Here is a 26,167-nt window from a genome sequence, read left to right as displayed (position 1 = left end):
GGATCGTCACGGTAACTTACACTGAACGCCTAATCTGCTCTGGAGCAGGTTACGTTCAAGATAAGAGATCGATATGGATAAAGCACTGCCAGCAGACCAATCAAATCACTTTATTAAACGGCACTGGGCGTCACCAAGACCAACTCAGTGCACATTGTGCTTTTACATACTGATATCATCAAACAACAGAGACTGATTGAAGTACTAATGCCTCGTACTTGTTGTACTGAAAAAACACACAAAAGTCAACCTGCTCACTGCTTTGAATTATGTGATTATTCTGCTTGCTGATCAGATGGCAGACAGATGATCATCAAAGTGAAATGGTCTGTTTCTCTCCCAAGTCAGTTTGACACAGCTGAGTGCTGCTGAAAGAATAAGACTGAAACTGTCTCAAGAATACACAGAAGCAGCACATTAATTTAACAGACTGGACAGATGTAATGATAGTCAGATCTACTCGTGCTCTAATGATGGAGCGGTGATATTTTAAGGCTCTGTGTCCACAATGTTTTTCCCAGCTGAAAACATCAGGCACCTTTGTAAAAACGCCAACATGCAAGCGCATGAGAGGCTTCGGAGATGCAGTGAAAGGACTTTTAACTTACACATTGAACTGTTTTTAATGTGTGATTAATGTTGTATGTTATACAGGTGTCTAATATGATTATTTTCTAACTTACATAAGGTGTCTTTGAGTATCCTGAAAAGCGCATATATATAATCATTATTATTCACACAGTCTGCAATTTAAAAAAAAATGCTGGCTGTCCTTCCTGCATGTGGCAGCTGCAAGAGTGTTTATTGTTTATTTATTATAGTGTAATATTACAGTTTGCTCTTCATTTGTGAAACATGTCTATATGCTGGCAATGTTTTTGTCCATGCTGTGATTGGTCAGATTGCTGCAGACTCCACCTCATTTATGTGAATGCGCTCGTGTCCAGATTAATAAACCCTTTTACCCTTTTACTGAGTTGATAACCAGCTTTGTATAACCAGTTACCCTTTATCGCCCTTGTTAGGTTTAGTCCAGCTAGATCACTTAAAGATACCCTGTGTATGTTGAACCTGCTTCATAGTGCAGGCCCCTGGAGTCACAGTGAGAGCTGCTGATAGATGCCCAGGTTGAAGGGCAGTGTGACATTGAGAGTTAATTAAAAAAATAATAGCACATTCCTGTGTCTCTCACGAGAGGGAGTCAGTACTGCATATTCATACATATCTCTGTGTTTGTGTGGGTTCTTAAGCATGCTAAGTTTGTGTTTGTGTGTGTCTATCAATGTGCTAAATTAATGTTTGTTAATGTGTGTATTTTTATGTGTGTGGTGAGGCCTTACAACAATATTGTCCTGTCCCATAGCACAAGGTTAATGATAAAATCTGACCTGCTCACTGGCGGATACATCAGGAGATTACCCCCACATCCCGTGACACACACACACACTCTCTTTCTCTCTCTCTCAACCCTCCCTCCTTCCTAACTAACACACACACAGAGTCACAAGTCACCATATGAATACACTAATTAACCAGCACAATAACATTTCCATGCCCAGTCCCAACACTGTTCAAGCTGTCGTGTTCTAATTAAGGCATGTCGTCGTGGCCAAAAGAGAAAAATAAACCAAACTGTAAACTTTCGTTATGCATGAGCCCAGAGTTTAACTTTACAGCAAGTAATCCAGGAACAAACAACGATGGAGGCCTTTTTCATCCCTTCATCATAAACCTGGTTTACACATAAAAAGTTGCTGCAAAAAACAATTCATTAGAAGTCAACTATTAAATGAACCTGTAACTATTTTGATAAACAATTAATCACTTCGAGTCATTTAACAAAAATTATCTCCTTTATGACAATAAACTGAATATCTTTGGGTCGTGGTTAAAACAAAACATTTGAGGACGTCACCTTGGACTTTTGAAAACACTTATCCATTTTTCACCATTTTCTGACATTTTATAGACCAAAAAACTATTTAATTAATCAAAAAGGTAAATAACGGAGTAATCGACAATGTTAGCTGTGGCCCAACTGATACTGTTGTAAAAAGCAAGTACTGATTCTACTTCTTTACTCAAGTAATTGTGAAAAAGTACAGGCTCTGAAAAGTAATCAAAGTATAAAAGTAAAAAGTAGCCCCCTGAGGGGCATTTCATCCTGTTTCTGTGCAAAACTAACTGAACCTTGTGTCATATTATTTTAATTTGAATACTATTAAACATAAGCCATACAACTTCAAATATAATAAAGAAAAACAATAAACTGAAAATAATGAACAATAACTTTGCCCCAGTATGTATATCAGTTTTCAGTGTGAACAACAGAACTTGAAACATTATGATCAACATGAAAACAAACTTCAGTTCTAATTAAGTTAATTAAGTCTTTTTTTTTCTTTTGTTAGAAATTCCCTCATCTCTACAGGATGACCACAATCTTTTGTTCAGTCACAGCAGAAGCAAGTTCTCAATGTCATTTGAATCAAGACGTGCCCTTTGGGGTCTAAAAGTCCACCCTGCAGTGCTAAAAAGCCTCTCACAAGCAGGTGACAAAGTCACTAGAGGGCTTTTTGTAAGGGTTTGGTCCACCTTTTGCCTTTGTTCATTGTCTTTTACAATGTTGTTATCTTTTAAGTCTGTCAAACTAGTGTGTGATATGCTCTGATGGATTTAAGGCATCCTGAGATATCACAAAAATAGGATGACCCAAAAACAAAATGCTGACGCTGGCATGGAGCCATTAAAATAAAGGTTTTTCAAAAATTGTCCTTAGCTTACACCTCGGAGAGATAATGCATTAAAATTAAAGTGAGCCTGCTGTAGAATGTACAGATATTTATGTTAGAATGTATGGAGTAAAAGTAAAAATGTTGTCAGAAAAATACTCAAGTAAAGTACAGATTCCCAAAAACTACTTAAGTATAGTAACAAAGTATTTCATTACTTCTAACCTCTGATTACACATGAGCCAAAAGTTCAACTTTACACTAAGTAATCCAAAAAAAAACAACTGCTGAGACCCCTTTAACCCCTGTAAAGCTGGTTTACATGTAATAAGTTGTCACAACATGAAATGTAAAATTTAAACTAAGTTAACAAGTAAGAGACAGTACAAAAATAGCCTTCTACCTCTCTTGTAAGACAGGAATGCATCAGTCCTTGCAAAAATATATACAGTATACGATATTCAATAATATGATAAACCTTACCAGATCTGTATTCAGAACTGTTTCAAAAGTGTTGATCCGGTCCGTCATCTTCTCAGCCTTTCCTCCTGCAGGTTGCTGTTCACTTTCTTGCATGTCTTTAATATACTGTAATTCACTCTTTGGATATCTGTGTCTTACATCTGTCCTTTCCTGACTGACAGGTATGGTCAGTTCAGTGCAGCGCGCACACACACACACACACACACACAGAGGGGAAAGTACTAGAGGTTAATACAGACACTTGAAGCTTGACAATAAATTGTCAGCAGCTCTTAATTCAGAGGGGCACATTCTCGGTTGCTCCAGCAGATTCCTGCGGCGGGATCATAAATGATACCCTGCAGGCAGGTCACAAGCTTAAGGTATGAAAATAATACCTGCTGACTGGAGACCCTAACCATATTAACATTGTGTGGGATATGATGGATAATACCGAAATGTACTTTAAGTTCCTTCAGCATAGATTACATGCTTTCCTAAAGCCTGACTGGGCTCTGGTACAGCATTCAGTATCGTGTTTTTGGCTAACATTTGTTTCTGTAAACAAACAAATGTTTTTTGGCGGTGCATGCTCAAATCTGGCTATTAAAGAGCAAATCCAAGTTATGATATAAATACATACTGAGGCAAAATATTTTACAGCAGAACAAAAGATTTTACTATGAAAGATAACTTTTGAAAGGTGATTTTAAATATTAAACATACATTAAAACTATGAATAAAAAGGCAAATGCATACTCTAAAACATATGCATGGAGCATATCTGCCAGTGTGTAGGTAGAACACCCTGCTTAACTGAGAAATGTTCCAAACCTGATTTAATTTAATACAGTTTAAAAACTTTTCTCTCTCATATAGCCAGAATAAGCAGGGCTAGACACTACAGATTGCTGAGTTTGCCTGGGGCTAGTAAAATGTTACATTGGGCTAGTAAATCTAGCAACTTATTTAAGTGGTAAAAAAATAAATAAATAACAATTTATAATAATTGATTAATGATTAAAGAAAAAAATTTTTAATGGAAAAATGGCAGTAAATGTTGTGTTCAGCCTCTCAGTTAATTATCATATTAAACTGAATATCTTTGGGTTTTGGTCTGACAAAACAAGACCAAAATCACCTTGTGCTTTGAAAAGCTAGAATAAACGTTTTTCACTTTTTTTTTTATGACATTTTATAGACGTTGCAGCTCCAGATTAAACATGGAAAAGTAACATAAGTCTTTGTTGTTATTTGATAACCGCTAATAAATAAAGGTTTGTACAGAGGCAAGTAGGAACTGACATCAGGCAAGTAGATTTCTGACCCACTTGCCCAGCCTGGTGAAAAAAAGCATTAACGTTGAACCCTGCATCAGTATACAGCATGACCAACACTGACGTATTCAGATCAGCTGATATCAGCTGGTTATATCGGCTTCAGTCAGTTGTGCTCTTTCCTTTACCTTACCATTTAGTCAAACCATTCTCCAACTGTACATAGAACCTAAAATGGGTCACTGACTGTTCTCTTGTGACCCAGTAGTTCTCATGTGGTGTCTGGGTCTTTGGGGACCAGCATGCTGAAGGTAGCTGTTTGTATTTATCTGAGAACTGGCTGGTACAGTCAGTTTGGTGGATTGTAGTGTTTTAACTTTGTGTGTGTTAGAATTGGATACTTTATCACCTGCAAATACCTCTGGCCCTGAATACTGAGTGTTGCTGACAGCAAAAAATAACAATTTTATTTCAATTTCAACACTATAGAGGCAAATGGTGTGTAAGTATGTCTGATGTTGCCTTACCCTGCCATAGACTGGTGCACTGTGCAGGGTGTTGACCTGTTTTTACTAAATGCATTTTTTGGTAGATGATTTTGCTTTTACTTTCAGTACATACTGCAGGTGACATTGAGAGTACACACTGTTGCATGCAGTATACAAACCATTGGGACATACTCCTTTGTAATATCATTGCACCATTCCTGTTGCTCATCCCTCGCAGTCTGTAATCAAAGGAAAAAGTATGCAATTTGGAATGGGTGCGAGCTTTCATCTGTCTCCTCTCTTTGGACAGCTCAGTCCATGTGATGTATTTTCCGCTGTTCAGAGGATCGTGGGTCAGAATAACAAGAAAAAGCACGCTGCCTTGCATACTGCAAAATGGGACCGGATGCAGTAGGAAATTCTGGTATTTCTAGCATACAGTATTTGATGGACTATGTATAGGGACATACTAAATCTTTTTCTGGCTTACTGAATAGTATGGTGGTATGGTTATTGGAACACACAGACAGATATAGGGAGAAAATGAGTAATGGAAGCAGCTTTTAGTTACTTTGCAGCAAATGGAACACCCTGCCTGAAAACCTGAGAAATGTTCCAAATCTCATTTATTTAAAACTGTCTTAAAACTTTTCTCCCTCTTGTAGCCGACCTCAGCACAGTACAGTATGACCAATATTGTCTTGTCTTTTATATTTTTAGTAATTTTTTTTTTTTGCAATTTGTCTTTATTAGATTCAATACTAAAATGGTGACAAGAAATGAGGGAAAAGAGATGGTGAATAATATGCAGCACAGGTCCCTGCTCGGACTGAAACCAGGGATGATGTAATTGGCCTTTTTCAAAACAGACATTTTGACTTGTCATAGCAGGAAAAGCACAGGAGTCACTGATAACATGAATCACTGCTCTGTCACATCTCTGGGTGCATTCCAATACCCATATTACCATACTGTTTAGTATGTCAGAAAAAGATTTAGTATGTCCCAATACATAGTATGTCAAATGCAGTATGCCAGAAATACCAGGATGCCCCACTACAGGCAGATTCAACTAGTGGCGCCCAGGCCAGATACAACCCTTTTGAATTTTTGTATGGCCTGCAAGAGGCTCCCTGTAAATCAGGCTGGCATGTCTTTGATATATATATAACTAAGGTACATATCTCTGAGCTACTCTGAGACATCTGAACGATTGACTATATGATCTGAACTCATATGGTATTGCTATGGTCTTTTTAAAGCGCCTATGTGCCGTGATTGGTTCCAATAGGACTACACCTGTTCCACACCTGCGATTCACTCAGTCAAGCCTCACGGTAGCTAAGTTAAGAACAAGCTTCAAAAAATAAAGGGACATAAAGAACTGAAAATCATCAGTTCTGTTACAAATGGACTAACAAATAATCATTTACTTTGCCAGCCACAACAAGTAATAAACGGGTGTGTTTAATGTGCAATGAATGCATTGTTGTGATCAAAGAATAGAAAGTAAAGAGGTCTTAGAGGAATATATCTATTATCATTATATTCTAAGAATTATTTGAAGCCGTTAATTGACAAAGTGTTCTGTGGCCCACATCCCGCCCACTTGCCATTGAAGTTGAATAGCCCTGTTGTACTGCATCTGGTCGCATTTTGCAGTATACAAGCCAGCGTGCTTTTCTGGCTATTCTGACCCACAATCCTCTGTACAGGAGCAGATACATTACATTGGCCAAACTGCTCAGACAGCACAGAGAGATGACACCTCATTAGCTGTGTTTCAAATCACACATTTTTTCTTTTTACTACAAATTTCGAGCTACGGACTGTGACGGATGTATGAGCAAGAGGGTAAGAGGGAAGATGCATTGTTATGACAAAGTAGTATGTCCCAATTGTATGCATAATGCATGCAACAGTAGGTACTTTGAAAGAGCAGCTGCAGTATATGCTAAGAGGGAAAACAAATAGTCGATAGTGAGCCAACATGCATTACACTAGGGCCCTGAAACCTGCATGCCAAAATGGAATGCAGCCATCATTAATGTTGTTAATTAAACTTGTGCTTTTCCTGTTATGACAACTAAATGTGTGGTCTCTGTTTCGGTAAATCACAGTGTCATGATTATGTTGATTATTTTGCTGAATCCTGCATCTGAATTTCAATGCAACACTTAAATTTTGCAGTCATTTTTAAACCAGTGTTTAAAAACTAGGTGTATTGGCTGAATTAAAGATCGAAGTTTTTGTAAATAATTACATAATAACAAAAAAAACTCATTTTTTGGCAGCCGCAACAAATTGTTGCAGTTTCTTAAGGCAGAAAACAATCTTTTCTAATTTTAAGTATGTGTTAATATCACCTTAGCCTTGAGGTGCTTTTGAGAAATGAAAACTCAGTTAAATACTCAGTCAAATATCCAGTTTAGCATTTTGTTTGTTTTCCCAATTTCACAGCTCTAAAAGGTGCAAACACGCATTAGAAATCAGATTTTTCTTGTCTTCAGACGCCACAAACAGATTTTCTTGTACTTTCTTTTCCAAGCCGTCTCACCTCTGCCTGAACTCTTGTGTGCAGCCTTTCACCTTTCTCCCTGAAACTTTCCCTCTCACCACCCCTTGTCCCCATCCATCCAACCCCCACCCCTGAGGTGAAACCTTACTCGTGGATAAATTTAGCAGCAGTGTGACCCAATGTTCACTGACACACTTCTCCGCACCTCTCCTCTCCCTCTCTCTCACGCTGTTTATCTCTCCTTCGGCCCATCGCTCCCAGGAGGCCTGTTGTACAGACAGATGGAGGACTTTAACCTTTACACAAAAACAATGACAAGTTATTGACGCTATTTATTTCGTGACATTAACAAGGCGTTTCATCTTGTAACTATTGATGTAACTGCTAATAGTTTAATTATTACATTATTGCCACCTCTGTAATTGAAAAGACACATCAAGTGACTGCGATATCATATGAAATTTAATGGCTTAATCGTCTGCATCCCAGTCATTCCAGTCTGCGAGACATTTGGCAGGTGAACATTATCCCTTTTAGTAGCCTGTAACATTTGAGACTTATGAGATCTATTTCACTGCTGTTGACATTCTCACAGATCGAGACTCGTCTCCTCACATAACCTCATTTTTAACCATCAAACAAATTGTAACTCACAACCAGCTGTATCAAAGCAAGCACAAACATACAGTGTGCTCACACACACCGCTATCTGCTCTCACCACCCTGCTGGAGTGTGTCTGTCAGTGTGACACAAGCCCACTGAGGGTGCTTCCTCTTTGTTAAGGTCAGGGGTCAACAACAGCTGTGTGACTTGGAAGTAATTAACACAACTTCACGAACCCAGCAAGCAATAATAATGTGATTTGCAGGTCAAAAGATGTCGAGACGACTACATTAAAACTGGAGTAATTTTAGCTTAAAAATAGAAATCTTTTTATAAGTCTTTAATGTAATGCTGTATTTTACAGGGCTGTAATTTCCTGATTATTTCTTAATTATCTCCAAGAAGTTTCCCGAAAAAAACTATGCAATTTGGTACTAATTACAGGAAAACAATATGTTGAATTCACAGTCACACTCTGTCAAAGTTAGAAGCTAGACTGAAATGTTCCACCTCTACACCAGATGTGCATTAGATCCATGATTTTCAAAGTGGGGGCCGCAAGGGGGGTCTCAGCAGTTGAAGGAAAGATGAGAGAAAATGCCAAATGTATGCCCAGGCCATTACCTAATGCTAATTGCATGGCCTTTGGATGGAAAAGGTTGAGAACCCCTATATTTGATAACGCTTAGTTTGTACTGATTGAAGGAACAATAAGGAAAGTGTTCAGGTAGTGGACTTAAATTCTACTTCTCCAGTCAACTATACGTGTGTTTGATCCTTTTTGTTTTCCCAGATCTTGAAAAAACAATTTCTTTCATTTTGCTTGCAGCCAGTCACTGCAAATATTCTCAATTTAATGTGATGTGTGATTGTCACACACGCAGCAGCTACAACCCATTCAGCATTCAGTGGTGTGGTGAAGTTGAGCATGGCGTGTTTGATGAAGCTGACACTTCATCATGCCAAGCTGTAACCAAAACGTTAGAAAGGATGGCAGTATTACATACCTTTGGCATCTGATAAAAATTAATTTATTAAATAAGGGGAGTATTATTTCAGGAGTGTTTCCATTCACATGACGGCCACTGAATGAAGTCAAAAATGAAAGGCTATCAAATGATTAGTTTAACTTAAAAAAAAAAAATTCAACACACATACAGAATAACGTTTTCAATAATCAGTCAGTAATAACTAAAATTACTGGCCTGTAAAATAAAGAATAGCTCCCTTGTCCCACTTCTTTTTCATGTTATTTTTTTTACTAATATTCTGTATATAACTTCATTTCATAATTTATACCAGTGGTTTCCAAATTGGGTCCTGGGACCATCAGGGGTCCTTGTGAGTGGGTTGGAGGGGGTCCCCAACAAAAGGAGGAATAGAAAATTCTAACTTTTATCATGTTCTTTGGAAGTTGGAACGACAAGGCAAGAATTAGGGTTGGCCATTTTGATTGATTCTTCACTGTTCTTTTTGCATAAAAAAAGTAAACTTTTAACTTTTATGCATATGTTGGTGTGTTCTTTATACTATGGCAGTTCCTCAAATAGATAAAGAAAAATAGCAATATATCATCTTGATCATCAAAATATAATGCAGTATATTGAATCATAACCCCTGTATTGTGATACATATTGTATCACCAGATTCTTGGCAATACACAGCCCAAAATGAACCCAGTATTAACCTCAACACATACTGGGAACAGTAAAGACACACATCTGTTGCACCATCAGTGTGCATCTGTGAAGACTTAGGCAGCTAAACCATCAACTTGAAAATATACTCTGCCATATCCTGCTGCTGCTGATCAATAAACAAATTATATTAGGACGATCTATTAACAGCTCTACACATAAACTCTTCAAATCCTTCAAGGCTCTAATTTCCTCTCTCTTGCACACACACACAGACACCATCACAGCTTTCACACCTGAGAGATGTGAGACTTCGCAGAGAGGCATTAAGCCTGTAAATAGTGTGGTTAATTGAGATTTCTTATTTATATCTGACCTGCGGGGCCTCCCAAGAGGCTAGATGAGAGCTGGGAATTAGAGATTTGCTTTTGGGCAATCATCCATCGTCTCAGAGGAGAGGGAAAAGACACTGTCACTGCTCCTCCTCACTTTGTCAGTTGCTCAGGCTGCTCTAACACATATACACACACCCCAGCTGCTCATGTATCTGTCATTCTCCCGTCTTATCATTCACATTCAACTTAGCAGAAAATGACCTTTAAAAACCCTGGACATGGACACCATGCTCCAAATCAATCGCTGAAACAGGCAATCTGATGCTGTGAGTCATGTATGTCTATAGAGAAGGTGTGATTGGATGAAAGCAGTAAAAAGAAATGGCAGACATGATGCTCCTGGGAGGAATGACCATCATTCCAGATGAGCATTTTAACAGATGAATGAGGATATAGTGACATGACTTCATCTTAACACGTACGTCTAACCTGTCTGCTCAGGTTTCCTGTATATAGGTATTTATATCTGCCTACACATGAAAACAGCAATGACTTTACAAGGCTGCAGCTTGAGGAGGTGGACAGAACAGATAGAAGAAGACAGACAAGGTCACGAAGAAGAAATTTTCCCAAAACAATTCAAGGCAAATGCAAAAGATCAAGTATGAGAGTGGTGTCAAAATAAATAATTAAAATTCTTGATTATTGCAGGGATGACTTTCCATTTATCACTTTCACTCAGTGTTTCTAGCGTGGGCGGTGTGAAAGCAGCGGAGACTGAATGTGTTTGAGGGCTGCGCTAATAAACTTGACATTAAGTTGCAGAAATCGTGTTCAAGAAGTAAAGAAAATGTAGGAGGAGGAGACAGAGAGACAGGGTTTCTTCAGGTTTCAACAAGTTAAATTTAAGACTTTCAAGACCCTTTCTCCTTTTTGCAGCAGAAAGATGGTTGATTGTTGAGTCTCATTCCCAGGATGCAAAATACAGACATTTATATTTGGTAAAGCGTCCCAACCACAGCAAAATAATTTGAAAATAAGGAAATATAGGCAGAGGGCAGGTTTTCTGCAGATACAGCCACCGCCACACACAGACTAGTAGGTCATCAATGATGATTGAAAGGGAATATGTTTATTTGAGTCATGTTTTTAAAACCTATTTCATGTCCATACTGGCTAAAATGTACATGCGCAGTTTGCATTAGTGTTTATTGGTTCAGTGTTGTTTTCATTTTGTGATTGTTACAAAAACACATTTAAAAGCCAGACTGAAGTTAATCCAACTTTCTAAAAGTAATGTTAAGTCATAATTACATTTTTAAGAAAAAATATTTTTAAGCAGGCCCTCCAGGAAGTTACACTCGCAACAATTAACACAAATTCAACCAATCCCTGTGAATTCTGCACATCCTTGCAATTTTGTCCAACCACTGCAACTTTTACACAACCTTGACCGATCATCATAGCTTCCCACAAGTTCCACTAATATAGCAGTCCCTCGTGCAAACGCCATACAAGTACATCTCAATAAACCATTTATTATTCATTTTTATTTGTTTGATACTGAAAAGAACCCAAAGTTTGTCATTTTTCCAAACAGACTTTGCTTCTTTGTGGAATAACTTTAAGGTGCGCCTTTTCATTTACGAATAAAACTGAGTCTCTTTAGTAAGGTTACTTAGAACACTCAAAGACTACAACAATAAAATCACAGCAAAAAACCTCTAAAAACATCACATCACTTCTTCTTTTTTTTTTTAAGAAAACCTGCAGTGATATCAGGCATTTTAGGCCCCGGCAATCCTAACAAAAGGCCACAAAATCCTGGAGGGACTGTTTCAGAAACTTTAAGACATTATAGGGTCTAAAATTCAGATTATTGGATTTTAGAGGTTTTAAGAACCTGCAGAAACCCTGGAGAGATAATGCAAGATGGACAAGAGAGGATGCAGCAGATGAAAACAAACAACCAGGATGTAGTTGTGGAAGAAAAGTGCTGAAAGATATGGAAAGGAAAGGATGGTAGACCAAGTGGCAGGTGGTTAGATGGAGAGATGAGGGAGAAGCAGGTGGAGGGGCATGAAATGAGAGGAAAGGAAAAGACATTTTAGGAGACAGATAGGACAGCAGACATGCAGGACAACATAGGAAGATTTGGAAAAGACCTACCAGGGTCTGTTGGTATCTCAGAGCCTTCCTTTGCGACGCATCTGCAGCCATTGACACGCTGTCACTGATCCAAAAATAACCTTGCTGGACACCCCAGCATTTCCAATGGCGTGGGCAACACCATACACATGCACACTCTCTCTTTTATATATATACACACACACACTTCACACCAGGTCAAATAAACACGCAAACATCTCCTAAAGTTTCTCACTCCCTTACAAACTCATTCTCAAACACACTCGTTACACAAAGGGAATCAAAAAACGCAGAAGAAAGCCGTCCCGAAAGCGCTTCTCTTCTCCAGATGATCCAGAGGCTGCGAGCCATCCAGCTCCACTGCTGACCTGACAGACACACGGACAGAAATCAGACAGGCGGACAAAGCGGAGCAAAGCCATCTGATGAGGCAGTGAAGGACGCAGCGCTTTCCTTTATTAGAACTGCAGACACCTAATAACACACAGACACACACACACACACAACTTGTTGCCCTTAGCAGCACCCTCCCTGCCAGCCGGCCATTAGGTGTGTGTGTGTTTGGATGGACTGTTCTTGTTTGGACAGGGGGTAGTGGGTGAGGGGGTTGGAAGGGCACCCCCCATAGGGCTGCCCCTGCAACGTGAGCAGGAAGGTGCACACGACACCCCTATGACAGCTCACACCTAATCAGCCAATGATGCAAGGCAATCCCCATAACACTCACATGCTGCAGCAGTGCTCCCTGAGGGTAAAAAAATCACCACGAATGCGGCCTCCCACGGTGATAGATCCCTCGGCCAAAACCACATGTAGGACCCACTGTAGAGTAGAGTAAATGGATCTCCATATTTCTTAAAGCAGAGTCCAGCAGAGTCTTAAGCAAAGTCCAAGACTGTGGGCCTCCCTTCACCTGCACTTAGTTTAATTACTTAGTTTCCCTCAATTCCTGAATGCATTTGGGATCATGATTATGTTATTTGACCCCACAGACACTCGCTAGCCTAATATTACTGTTTTACATAACTTCAGACTACACTAAATGCATAAAAAAAATCTCTGCCCAAAGGCATTTATTAGTTTCTGACTCTGGGAAACTGAAAAAAAAAACAGTAAAGTTCCCTCAAACCTTCTGTATCTTTGAACTATTCCTTTAAGCAAATCACAGACATCTAGCCTATTCTATGTGATCTCCTCTCTTTCACAACTAATGTAATTAACTAATGTAATTCCATTTACTGAGCCTCTCCTGAAACTCTTTGGAGCGCCCCTAGGGAGGCCCACTTCTCCCTTTGAAACCTCTGTTTTAAAGGGACAGTTCACCCCCAAATCCAAAATACATATTTTTCCTCTTACCTGTTGTGATATTCATGCTTCTGGTTTTGGTGAGTCTGTCTTCTTCTGTCTTCAAAGCTCCAAAAAATACATTTGAACAACTCGACATCAGTGTCTCTTTCTAGAAATCATGACCTGGTCATTCAAGATAATCTACAGACTTTGTTATAAGCAGTTTCATGTAGGAACCACTTTCTTTCTACTGAATGACAACTAGGTCTGCAACTAATAATTGATTAATCTGTTAATCAGTTTTTCAATTAATAGTTGTTTGGTTTATAAAATGTCAGAAACTGGTGAAAAATGTTGATCATTTGTTTCCCAAAAATAAAGAATTGACAGAATTGACATTTCTTTTTTAAAAAATGACTCAAAATAAGTGAAAGTAGTTGGTGATTAATTGATTAGTTGTCATCTATTAAATTAATCAACAAATTGTTGCAGCTTTAGACACCATTCATGTTTACATACCGGGCTGTCACAAGCAAGAGCCTCTCGTCCATGGGTCATGATTTTGGGAAAGAGGCATTCATGCTGAGTTTTTCCAGATGTATATATATATTTTTTTTAACTTTGAGGGCCACAAGTCCAACGGTCAAGTCTTGGACAGAAGGTAGACATCTCTATGTTCAGTATCTCCAAAACTTGGCAACTCGCACCCAAACTATCTAGACCAGACCTGGGAAAAATGTGGCCCGGGGGCCGGATGCAGCCCACTGAGAGGTTTCATGTGGCCCACAAGGCCAAAGCAAAGACAGTCAATAGCGTTTTGCTTACCATTAAACCGTTATCAGACCTTTATTTTGAAAGGAACCAGTGCGGTGTTTATTGGTAATATTAATGAACTGCATCTTTTATATTAAACTGTAACTTTGTTCACGCAGTGCTGTACATCCATGTTGTTTATATTCTTCTCCTTGGTGTTACTATCTTTGCAACCTGTATGCGGCATGCATGGTACATTGTAAAACATAAATAAAGTGCTGGCAATTACGAACAAAGTATTAGCTCACAGTTCGTCAGAGGGTGACCAACAGCAGAAATGCGTGAACTGTTCCTTTAACATCTCCAGCAGGTTCAGATATCTAGAGGAGCTGATGCAGGGAGGGAGCTAAGTGTATATATGCTGCACATGATTTGCTCTAAAGCTCACAGGCCTTCAGGGTAGACCACCGCTGCTCCGCAACCCCAGAGAGACAACATCCCACTCAGACATGTTCATCTAAACGTCTCTAACTCGTCCTCTGGTTCTTCCTCTCAGGCTGATGAGACAGGCGGCCATTATGACAACCACAAAGACACACAGACACACAGAGATCCCCCTTAACCCCGCCCTGCTTTGTGGTCCACACGCCAGTGCATAACAGCCTAATCTCACTGCTACACCGGAGGCCAGCGAGAAATGTGTTACTCTGACCGCCGGCGTGTGTGTATGTGTGCGTGTGTCAGGGGAGAATGACTGTGGACAGCTGGCTGGGCCTCTATCTGATACACTAAGAACATTATCACTGGGCGGCGGGCAGTGTGAGAGATACATACGTCCCAGTCACAGCATGGAGAGACCTGAGCACAGCGGAATAGTGAAGCCAGTTATACTATACCTGAGAATGGAGGGGACAGGCTGTACACCGGGGACAACACACACAAACACAGCAACAAGGAGGATCAAATAAAGTGGAGCATGCACAGGAGCAACATTTGTGCAGAGATCTCTCGCACACACACACACATGCAGCACAGAATTCAGCTTAAAACAAACATGCATGAAAAGAAGGATACAGACATACTCATATGCACATGCAGTTGTAAAAAAACAACAACAAAAGCTTGTCTTGTTTAAAAACCATAGCATGTTTATTGTATAGAACATTTGGCAGTCATTGGCTTTGACAGAAATAAAATCTCTCCAGGCCCCCCCACACTGCACCTCAGCAGAGCTTGGCAGCAAATAACAACCTTCAAAACTTCTCACCCCGCAGGAGACTTACCCTTTTATAGCACTCCAATGTGTTTTCTTTTTCAAATTATCTCCAAATTACATAAAACCAGAGGATAAGAGGAGAGGAGTGTCTTTCAGAGCAGGGTAAACTCCACCACAAGCACCTCACACACAGCTTAAAAGCATCTTTGTTTACAGATGTTTAACAATCAATACTGCTTCAACTACATATTCTGTTTTCTTCACTACAACACTGTTGTAATTTAACACACTTGGCCTGGTCAGGCCCTTTCTGGGAAACATTAATGCTCACACAGCCTTGAGAAATTGATTTCTGTGTGTGTGGGGTGCCAAAGTGATACAAGACACTGTAAAAGCTCCATGGTCATAAATTCAACAAATCATCGTCACATGGCACAGGCTGTTGTAGAAAATTGCATATTGTTTATGGAAGACATAAGAAATACATGTTTGGTCTTTACTGTAACAGATACAGTAAAATACCACAAAAACACTATAAGGAGACTAACTAAATGTGCACCACCCACACAGGAGGAAACACTATTAGCAGTCGGAGTTAGAGTAAAGGTCAAAGTTCATACTTTAGGTGTATGACCCCACAAGTAGCACCACATTCCCCTGGCAGCCCACCACCCTGACAGGGACAGATATACAGTAACAGGGCTGATATGAAGTGAAATTTACAGCAAGTGCCTTGAGGAAATTTAAGGCTAAAAAGCCAAATTTTCATGATTGAACATCACAAACATGAGCAAAAACATAAAGAAAAAAAAAATAGCAGAAACAATGCAACATCTTGTTTTTAAGCTGCCCTGTAGGTGTTTTTCCTCTTCATAAGGCAAACTACATATATGAGAAAAGAAAATGTGAACTCAAATGAGAGCAGGTCCGCCTTTGACTGACTTTACCATTTAATCATCACTGTAGTCGACTACTTCTCAACTAAAAGCTGTCTGCAATCATGACGGTAAAGATCATTTTGAGCTCCAGAAGATATGAATAATATTGATGAAAGACAGACAATGAAATGCATTTGTCTCTGCTGTGCTGCCCCCTGCCTGCCACTAACTAAAAACAAGAAATGGTCACAACTCATATATACAAACATACAGAATGTAGTATAAACAGAATGAGCCTAAAAATCCTTATAAAAACAATTTCATACAAAATAAAGCCACAAAAATAGATCTTCGTACAAAATACATTTTAAAAAGAGAGTGAAACCTCAAAGTAGCTGTGCAGTAAGAAAACAACAAATACGATTCTGTCTTCAACTAAAAAGGATTAACATCTAAACCCTCTAACTGGCATAGACACAGACACACAGCTACATGAGTAAGTTGTACGCTTATACGTCGCCCATTTCAGAGTACGAGTAGATTAACAAAAGCTTGCTCCTTTTTCATTTCCAAGCTTTGCGTGCGTCTATGCGTGTGTGTGTGTGTGTGCATATCTGTGGGTTTGAGGAGGCAGTATTTACACAGAAAAAAATGAATGAATAAATCCTCTGGATGTGAAGTTGTAACAAGGGAATGTGTGTGTGTGTGGCAGTAATTGTAGTGGAATGAGCAGTTGTATGCCCTTATTGAGAGGCGCTGAATGCGAGGAATGGTCCATGTGTGTTAATCTGTTTGTGCATATTTGCATATCAATACTGGGGCTGATACTTGGGGAAAAAGTAGAGGTCTTTGCACAATGAGCTGGTGAACTCCGACATCTCTTTGCAGCGATGGTGGGCGGTGCCGGGAGCGTAACCCTCCCGCTCCTTAATACGCCCATTGACCTAAAGACAAGGAAGATTATGGCAATGTCTTTAAGACATTAACTTAATTAACAAAAACACATTTTACACTGTGAATGGGGTATATTAACATATAGGACATTGTGTGTATACCTGCACCAGGATGTCTGCAAGGTGTGTGTCTCTGGCATGAAGGCGGAGTGCTGTGTTAAGTTCTTGGATGAACCAGGATCCTCTCTTGGTGTTGCGCATGGCTGCTGTGCCTTGAGAAGGAAGAGATCAAACAATAAAGGCTTAATACAACGAGATGAGATGCAGGGAGACAGCTTAAGTGGTGTCTGGCATTTATTTAACTGGAAACAGAAACTATAAGACATAAGATAATGTTCTTTAACTGTTGTGGAAAAGTAGTTCATGCACATTCAGACTGAAATGGGTGAAGGCAGAACTCAAAGGAAACTTGCAGCAGAACCAGAGACATTCTCTTTTTTTTTATTATTCCACACATTGTTCTTGCTTGTCAGAACCTGGTGGCTACATTACCCGTAATGCAACTTAATCCCGAACAGTTCAGCAGGAGATTCAGGTGTGTTATGCATGTAGCGGCTAATGTATCACCGAGCCTCAAGCAGCGGGCTACAGAGTTCTGGTAAACTCACTTCTTTCCAGCTCCACACTCGTCTTTTTTGTTGTTGTTGTTTGTTTTTCGTTTTAATCCTGCATTCATGTGATGTTGGAATAATTGGGAAATTGGTAGCCGAGTTGTTGTCATATATGAAGAAACATGGCATATGCGACTAAATGTTTGGTTGTTAAATATAACAATTTTTTGCTGACATGTAATTTGTCATGACATTAGGTTATAACCATTAGTTACTGTCCACAAAGAGTGACCTAGATTAGTTATAAAGGTTATTTATTAGCCTTAACTCTGATAACAAGTCAGTACTGATGCAGTGTCCGTGCTGTTTCTACATTATGACTTGAAAGCTAATAAAAGAATGACTCCCAAATACAGGATATAGGACCAACCAAGTTGCAAATGAATGCAGTATAAAACGTGTACTCTTCAGTCCCAACCCAGGCTGCCTAAAGTAACATCATTTGAGGTAATTTATCAGACTTCTGAAGCCATAAAAAGGTTAATAAAACGTTGTTCACATATTCCTCAAGACCTGTAAATAGTAAAAGTTCATTCTTGTGCAGGCTGCATGCATTACTTTTAGAGAACAAGGGTGCATTAAGCCACAATTAGGTAGAAGTGCAGGACAAAATCAGCTGAGGAAAAAGGCAGGTGGTCCACACGCCGATTTGTTTTTGCTGGTTGAAATGCTGCTACGTCTCCACAACCTCTCTTATTTCATGGATTGCTGCACAACTCTACTGCTGCATTAATTTTGCCACACGTTGCTTTTTCGTAATCTTTTCCGCTTCAGTTAAATAACACATTTCCTTAATAAGTCCACCCCAGAATAGCAAAAGGGAAAAACTTACAAATTCTCTGACCTTTGAGAGATGCGAAGCCACAGATCATGTCAGACCGCTGGGGCAGTTTAATCCTGGGCCTGCCCATGTCCCCTCGCTGTCTGGAGTCTGCATCCCCCTGTCCTTCTCTCCCAGCATCCCGCTGTTCACAGCTTGGTGAGCAGGTCCTCCCTGGCCCATCTATCTGCTCCACGCCACAGTCCATCTCCTCTGAAAGACAAAAAATTACATTAAACCTCAAAAATTAACCTCAAACATCCCGTATCTGGTGCAAATCTAGGGATAAAATACTTGAGCCTGGTTTCAGCCTCAACCTACTTTTTGCCTCACTATGAACAACGGAAAGACTACAATCTGAAAAACACTGAATGGGAGAACTGCCTGAAGTACAACTCTTCTTGGGTTCTATTTAAGGAGGTCTTGACTGCATCCATGGCAAAAACTTTTGATAAATCAAAAAGCGTAATAATAAATTCTGCAATAAATGCATTTAAAGAACCATAGTTAAACTGTATTCTTGAAATAATCTCTGAAAAGAAAGCAAACATTTGCAATTGAGCCATGTTTTAAAAAAAAGGGTATAGAAAAAAACAAAAGGTATGATAATTTCAGCTATTTCTCAAATTATTTGTGTAAACTTTCCCAATTTTGGAAACCAAATTGTTAAACTGCATAATTATTGATGGGATTTTAATGAATACTGGAACTAATTATTGGCTTTGACTGAAGCTATTTGCAGAGGCAGTGGCCAACCACATCTAATGGCCTTTCATCAGCACACCTGTGGTGATCTCTGTGGTGGCGTGAGGGGGTGTGTGACAGTAATTACGATTGCGCCTGAGGGGTCTTGAGGATTTGTCAGGGGCATCATCAGCCCAGATGTACCCAGACCATAACCTCCATCACAGACACAGACTAATTAGCTGGGAGGCTGGTTAAGTCACAGATTAATTACCTGTTTATCGGCTATTAATGTACTACTATTGTATTATTATTAGGTCCACAACAGAATATCGAAATGTGACAGTTTATGACACCATCCACTGGAGCTGTGTGGCTGATGAATAGCTGTGAAGCTGTCACCAGGGTTACCTGTCCCAGTGGCCGGGAAGGTGACAGCAGACAACATCTGGACATGTGGAGGGACAGGCTGGCATCTGTCTTTTCTCTCACAGTAAGAGATTTAATGCTGCATGGATCCCGACATTTTAACATAGGTACTCTTAACACTCACTGTAATCCATTACAATAATATATATTTATATATATATTATATATTTGCATATTTATACTTGTCTGTTATGATCTCTTAATGATCTGCTCCAGTGTCTCCTCATAATCACACATGCCTTGAACACTTCCACAGGGAGGCATCCAAGAGGCACCCTTGGCAGAGGCCTTGACCATTTCAACTGGATTCTTCACATGTGAGGGAGCACTGACTTTACTCTGAGATCCTCCTGGACATCTAAACTCCTCACTATGGGTGAGCTCGCCAAGAACAAACACACAGTAATACTTAGGTATTGATATTATTACACCCAAACCACTTCTCTTCACTGGTTGCCTGTAGGTTTTAGAATTGATTTTAAGATTTTATAGCTGACTTTTAAGCCTTGTAGGGCCTAAGACCCCATTATATTTCCAACTTGCTTTTCCCCTATGAGCCTTTACATAACTAGTGATACTCAGCTGGGACCTTCTGTCAGTTCCTGAGCCATGTCTCATCTGAAAAAGTGACAGGACTTTCACTATAAGGGCAACAAATGTATGGCACTCCCTTCTCAAGGATATCAGGCTTAGTGTCCTCCTTTTAGATCTCATCTTATTTTTCTTATAGTGAGCATAAGATGTACTACTGTTAGACGTACTGCTGCATACTACTGTTTTTATCTTACTGCACTATTCCACAAGTCTTTCACCACTTATTATATTGCTATATAAATGCACTGTGTAACCCTGCCCTCTTTAATCTTTTAATGTATGCTCTGTCTGTAAACCACTTTGTAGCAATGTTTTGAAAGGTACCATATAAATAGAATTACTATTGTAGTTTCCTAATTACTTTGTATGCCAATGATGAGAGAGGAGCATACAGAATAAGTTCGAGAGTCTTACCTCCTCTACAGGCCTGGATGAAAAACATCTTTGGCTTGTTCTGTAACAGGGGACAGTGTGCGTTGTCGAAGGCCTCAAACACCCAATCCAGCTGAAATTGACCAAGTGACACACATGTAACATGTGGAAAGGGTGAAAATGTCTGAAAAGGGGTTGCATCTCTACCTCTGAATGTCATTTATACAGTACATCAACACAGAAAACTATCAACTAAACACACCTGCAGGAGTTGTCCATCTCTGCCATATATAGCTCCCTCCACTCCATGGGAGAGTAGACACACCACACAGCTGTCCACTGTCCGGTGGTCTGGCCGTCTGCAAAAGTTCTCAATGCACGTCCTCATGTCCTACACAAAGAATGAGGAATCGGGAAGACTTGTGGTTAACACAACTTTTACAAGTTGCTTTTTCATACTTAACAGGTTGGTAAATCAACCTTGTGGTTACACACAACAGGATTATTCACTCTTCATTTTCATTTCTTCAGACTAAATGACAAAAAATGTACAATGTGTTTGCTTAATGATAACAATGCCACAATGAATAGCACTGACAATGGGAACTGAGCTAAACAAACCTGCCAAACAAATCTTACATGAAAACACTTTTTTTTTTTTAACAAGCACTGGCTAAGTGACTTTCTGAAAACGACTCAAGGTGAAAAGGTTGTTCCTCCTCCTTTTGCAACTTCCTTTTTCTATTTTTGTCAAGTAATTAAAATGGATGATTTGTGTTTCGAATAACATCCTTAAAATATGGAAAAGTTTGAAGAAGAGACTTTAAGTCTGAAGAAGAGCTGTAGCTCCAAACATCACTGGTGGATGTGCCAACAAATTGCATTTAAGGGAGCTACAATGTGCAGACTTTTTCCAATATTTTCATTGCTGTCTCCTATTCATCCAGCACCTGCTTCAACAGTATTTGGATGTGTGTGACTAACATGCATTGTTTCAAATAACATCCTGTAAATACATATTGAGCCTGCGTGTGTTACCTGAGCAGTGAGGTCTCTGTGGACTGTAACCAGGTAGTTGAGCTCTGTGAAAACCTTCCTGAGCACCTCGTCGTCTACCTCGCCTCCCTTCCTTGGGTCAAGGTCAGGTGCAGCATGAGGATCAAAGGTCACATTACTGATCACCAAAGCTAAACCACGAGGAGACGAAGTCATTCTGTAAGACTGGAGTGCCGGAAGTGAGACAGAAAAAAAAAGAAGCATAGTAAGGAAATGAAAAGGGTTAGGATGGATGACTTGCTACATTTACATGGACACTAATCTTCCACTATTTTTCAGAATATGACAATAATTTGAATTTGATACAGGTCATGTAAACAGCCTATTCCATTCTGATATTCTGAATTAGGCCTTATTCTGATTGTAGCACATCTGACCTTTTCAAGAAGGTGGTTGAATGAATGAAAGAGGGAGAATGTGTTTGAACAATCAAACAGTGGAAAACTTTGAAAAAATACTATTTTGCCATAAAGAAACTAAATTGCTGAAGCAGTTCTACTTTTTCATAATTTAAGTAAAAACAGCTTTATAATAAATTTATAATAAAATGTGTAATGTACAATCACTACATTTTATTTATCTTTGCATTTAGTTCTCTATATTGACTAATATCCAGATAGGTGATGTGACAGTGAAGAATTTCTAAAAAGCCCACAGGTGAAACATAACTCAGTAAATCACTGCAAACCTGTTGAGCTGACCTGCTAAAGAGAATTATTTTACCTGCTGGCAGTGAGAGAGGTAAAACTCGGGAGTGCACGGGAGCACAGGAGTGTTGATGGGACTATCTGCATCCAGACTGAACTCCATGGACTCTGTCACACACACAAACAGACACACACAATTACAACGTTAAACTCCGCTTGAATTGCTGATGCAAGGTTTTCACAGCATTGTGTGCTCCCGCCAGCAGTTTTATGACAACAAACTTTGTACTACAATGCTGTGAATGAGTCACTCATGGGGCGTGGTGCTTGTAGGTACAGAAAGTAACCAAATACTAGGGCAACCTCACTCCTACATGTCTCTCAGTGATAAGATTATATAATAAACAATTTGCTCAGACTGAGCTCTCAAGCTGCTGAGGGCCACCAAATGTTTTTCTGTTGAAGTATATTCAGTTATTACCTCTCTGTTTAAACTGGACAACAGATAAACACTTCTCCCAACACCACCCCTTGTCTCCATGGAAACAGAAAAATATTGACAACAAGAGAAACCTATTTTATCCTGAATGCAGGTCACACTGCAATTTCACTCACCGTGTGTCCTTGCTCTCTTGGCAGCAATTCCTTCTTGGGTAGGAAGTGGTAGAGAAGACTCCATAAACCTCTGAAATTTAAAGTCATGCACAAATTATTAATAACAGAACATCAGCTGCTTAACACATCTTAAATAAGACAGATAATGAAGGATTTTGTTCTTTGTTGTGGCAGCTGCAGCTGTTGTTTGTTGAGGGTAGATGACATCTAGAATCATAACTTGACTATTAAGGAATCTCCTGTCTGCTGTGTGACTACCTCTGCAGGCCATCTGGTTATCTAACATGAGATGGATGTGGTTTGTGATTCTCACATCTGTCTGCTTATCGCTTCCTCTTTTCTTTGTCTTCGGTCTCTCTAACTTCCTGTCCTTCCATCTGACTGATGGCTCTGAGCACAGGCTGCTATCTGAGGCTCGGCCCAGGCATGATGAGGTGCTGCTCACCTCCATCTTTTCTTCTCTGTCCACTGAGGATGTCTGAAGAAAACCATGTAACTAGAGCATACTGAACTGTGAGCATTTACATTTGAGCTTGCAATCATGAACCCTCCTTTAAAAGACATATACAATGATCCAAATTTCTCTAGACAATAGCTTTTGTTCTGCCTAAGTCTTGTGAAAATGCCAACAGTGACAATGACTGCAGTAATTCTGGTTGAGGGATTACAAACACTTTGCTTACCTCTCTCTTTTTCTCTGTTGTCTGCCTGACTAGTCGCCCTACCTCTCCCTCTGGCACTTCCTGAGGCTGAATATTCTGTGAGCAGAAAACAGTCCCAGAACTGCACTAAGTCTGGTAACAATCTGCTGAGTATACTGTAACTTTGTGATGTCTGTGTGTGTGAGAGAGGTTATGTTTGATGAACTGCACACTCACCTCTACATGTGTCTCTTTACCATCTTTTTCTGGTGATTGCATGAGCAGGTCACAAAGGTGCTGCTGCTCAGTTTCTCGCAGAGCTGTGCAGAAGCTGCTAAAGGCTCTAGGACCTCGCTTTGGTAAGAGTAGTAGTAAGCGCCAGCTTCGTTTCTGAGATGTTGGTTCAGCCTAAAAGATCAGAAAATAGATCAGATCAGAAAACTAAGGATCAGTGACAACAATTCAATCTATTACTACATTTTATTTACTATTTTCACACCCCTAATACTATGACACCTGGTTTTCCAACCATCGCCAAATGTTGACTCTTTACACTGAAGTATCACCAACAATAAACAATAAAATAGTGTGCATTCAATCAGACAATGGTTGTTTAAAGAGGGTATCTCAGGTGGTAATCAAAATGTCAGCCAGAGAGAAACATGAATTTACAAGGAATGTAAGGAATTGTTTAAAAACTAAATGCTTGTTGTTGGCAATCTTTTATTTTAGCCTTTTTTTTTTTACTTTACCAGTGTGACCTTGTGTGAAACCTTTTCATCTGGCTCATCCAAGTGTCTGTATTTATATATATATATATATATATATATATATATATATATATATATATATGTGTGTGTGTGTGTGTGTGTATATGTATGTATGTATGTATGTATGTATGTATAGCAGGTGCTACCTCAGAATGTTGATCTAGTCTATTTTACTTGTTTTATCCTTTGCATCCCTTTATTCTTGTTTTTTATCGTTTTTGTATCTTGTTATTTGTGTTTTTATCCTTTAATCTTGATTTTCATTGCTGCTGGTCGCTGAAAGTTACAGAACATAATTTAATTCTCTGAAGGATATAACCCAGTGGTTCCCAAATTATTTGGCAAATGACCCCTTAAAATTAAGCAACTTTATTTTCTATTTTCTATTTATGACCCCTCATCAAAGGTTGAGTCCTTAGTGAGGAAATGAAGCTGTTCAGTTTGTTCACTTTAAAATATGTTTACAGGCCTAAAGCAGGTGAAGTATCTGGTATTCATAAAATAATAATACAACTGTAATAAAAAATAATAATAATACAAGTTCTCAGCTGTGATCTTTTGATCCCCATATATTTACCGTGAGCCCTATTAGGGGATTCAACTGGGGGAAAAAATTTAACTCATGAGCCTAAACCTGACCGTAACCTATACAAAAGTTGGCAGCCAAGCAACAACCTATTGACATCAATGTAAGCAGATGCATCTAACATTCAAGGCGTAGGCAGCTGACATAAGATGCAGGTAAACATCTACAAACAGTCATTTGAAATATAATTTTGACAGTCAGCCGAACGTATTGTTGACAGTCATTATGAATGAAACGACATCCATATATCAGTGTTCACATACCATGATGCTTTCTGCCATGCTCTCTGTTAGGATTTCGTCCGCCTGTAAGGACTGAATGAGCAGCTCATCCACCACCAGCTGTTTGCACAGGATAGCAGAGCGTCTCCGAAGAGCCCGACTGTCCCGCTCCAGCATGCCACACTCCAACATGTTGCTCCAACGGACTGGGGACAGGACAGGTAACAAGACACATTAACCTCCATAACAGTAACACGGAGGTTATAACACAAGTGACAATGTCAACAACAGTCTGACAACAATGCAGAGTGGTCTTTAATTTCCTACTTCAGGGAGCAACGAGACAGTATCGTTGTACATTTCACTGTTGCTGGGCTTTCTCAATGAGACAGGTCGATGAATAATTAACCGTAAATGTTTAACACTACATCCGTCAATGTACATCACTTACGTTGATGTTAACTGTGTACTTTTAAAGCAATCAAAAACAAACCCACCGTCAATGCTAGGTGAAAATGCAGGTGTAAGGCTCTACAAAAATCAGCTGACTAATGTTTGCAAAGACAGTAACTCAATGTATAGTTTCGCATTATCATAATAGTAAAACGTCAAGATGCAAGAGACTGTAGTTAAATGTCATTTACAGTTAAACGTGGATGGCTAACTACCGATGCTAACTATTTAGCTAGCTAGACTAGCTCACGTCGGACTGCTCAGTTTTTCGTGCATTAAAAGTGAGCGAAGTATAATTCCTTCCAAACCCACTTCTTACCGTTAACTCTGTTTCTGCAACAGAACACCAAACCGTCCAGAAAAACTACAGAAAAACGTCG

General features: G+C 39.4%; 2 protein-coding genes across 2 annotated transcripts in view; both read right to left on the bottom strand.

The window, feature by feature from the left end:
- Positions 1-12,762, bottom strand: part of LOC146321914 (chloride channel protein 1-like) — a 43,373-nt gene extending 30,611 nt beyond the window's left edge. Inside the window, exon 1 of the mRNA XM_084727223.1 lies at positions 12,223-12,762. Coding sequence (XP_084583349.1) covers positions 12,223-12,273 — 51 coding nt within the window. The 5' untranslated portion in view covers positions 12,274-12,762. The remainder of the gene's footprint in view (positions 1-12,222) is intronic.
- Positions 12,763-15,363: 2,601 nt separating this feature from the next.
- On the bottom strand, positions 15,364-26,126 carry casp2 (caspase 2, apoptosis-related cysteine peptidase). The gene is made up of 13 exons (XM_084727222.1): positions 26,107-26,126; positions 25,377-25,540; positions 23,995-24,165; positions 23,800-23,874; positions 23,430-23,594; positions 23,117-23,186; positions 22,578-22,669; positions 21,837-22,019; positions 21,061-21,189; positions 20,841-20,931; positions 18,732-18,932; positions 17,391-17,500; positions 15,364-17,279 (listed from the first exon to the last, which is right to left on the bottom strand). Exons 2-13 carry the CDS (start codon positions 25,524-25,526, stop codon positions 17,145-17,147), a joined length of 1,572 nt encoding a protein of 523 aa, XP_084583348.1. The 5' UTR covers positions 25,527-25,540; positions 26,107-26,126; the 3' UTR covers positions 15,364-17,144.
- Between the last annotated feature and the right edge of the window lie 41 nt (positions 26,127-26,167).

The sequence above is a fragment of the Lutjanus erythropterus genome, chromosome 9 (assembly GCF_056507025.1).
Source record: "Lutjanus erythropterus isolate fLutEry1 chromosome 9, fLutEry1.hap2, whole genome shotgun sequence".
Taxonomy (NCBI): domain Eukaryota; kingdom Metazoa; phylum Chordata; class Actinopteri; order Lutjaniformes; family Lutjanidae; genus Lutjanus; species Lutjanus erythropterus.
Note: the sequence above shows the minus strand (reverse complement) of the source record. Positions and strands in the feature narration are given on the sequence as shown.

Bases quoted from the DNA above. Each gene is read 5' to 3' on its own strand.
- casp2 (XM_084727222.1), bottom strand. From the start codon at position 25,526: ATGTTGGAGTGTGGCATGCTGGAGCGGGACAGTCGGGCTCTTCGGAGA. The intron at 24,166-25,376 runs GTATGTGAACAC...CTGATCTTTTAG, and splicing joins GCATGGCAGAAAGCATCATG to GCTGAACCAACATCTCAGAA. The intron at 23,595-23,799 runs GTAAGCAAAGTG...GGTTTTCTTCAG, and splicing joins CAACAGAGAAAAAGAGAGAG to ACATCCTCAGTGGACAGAGA.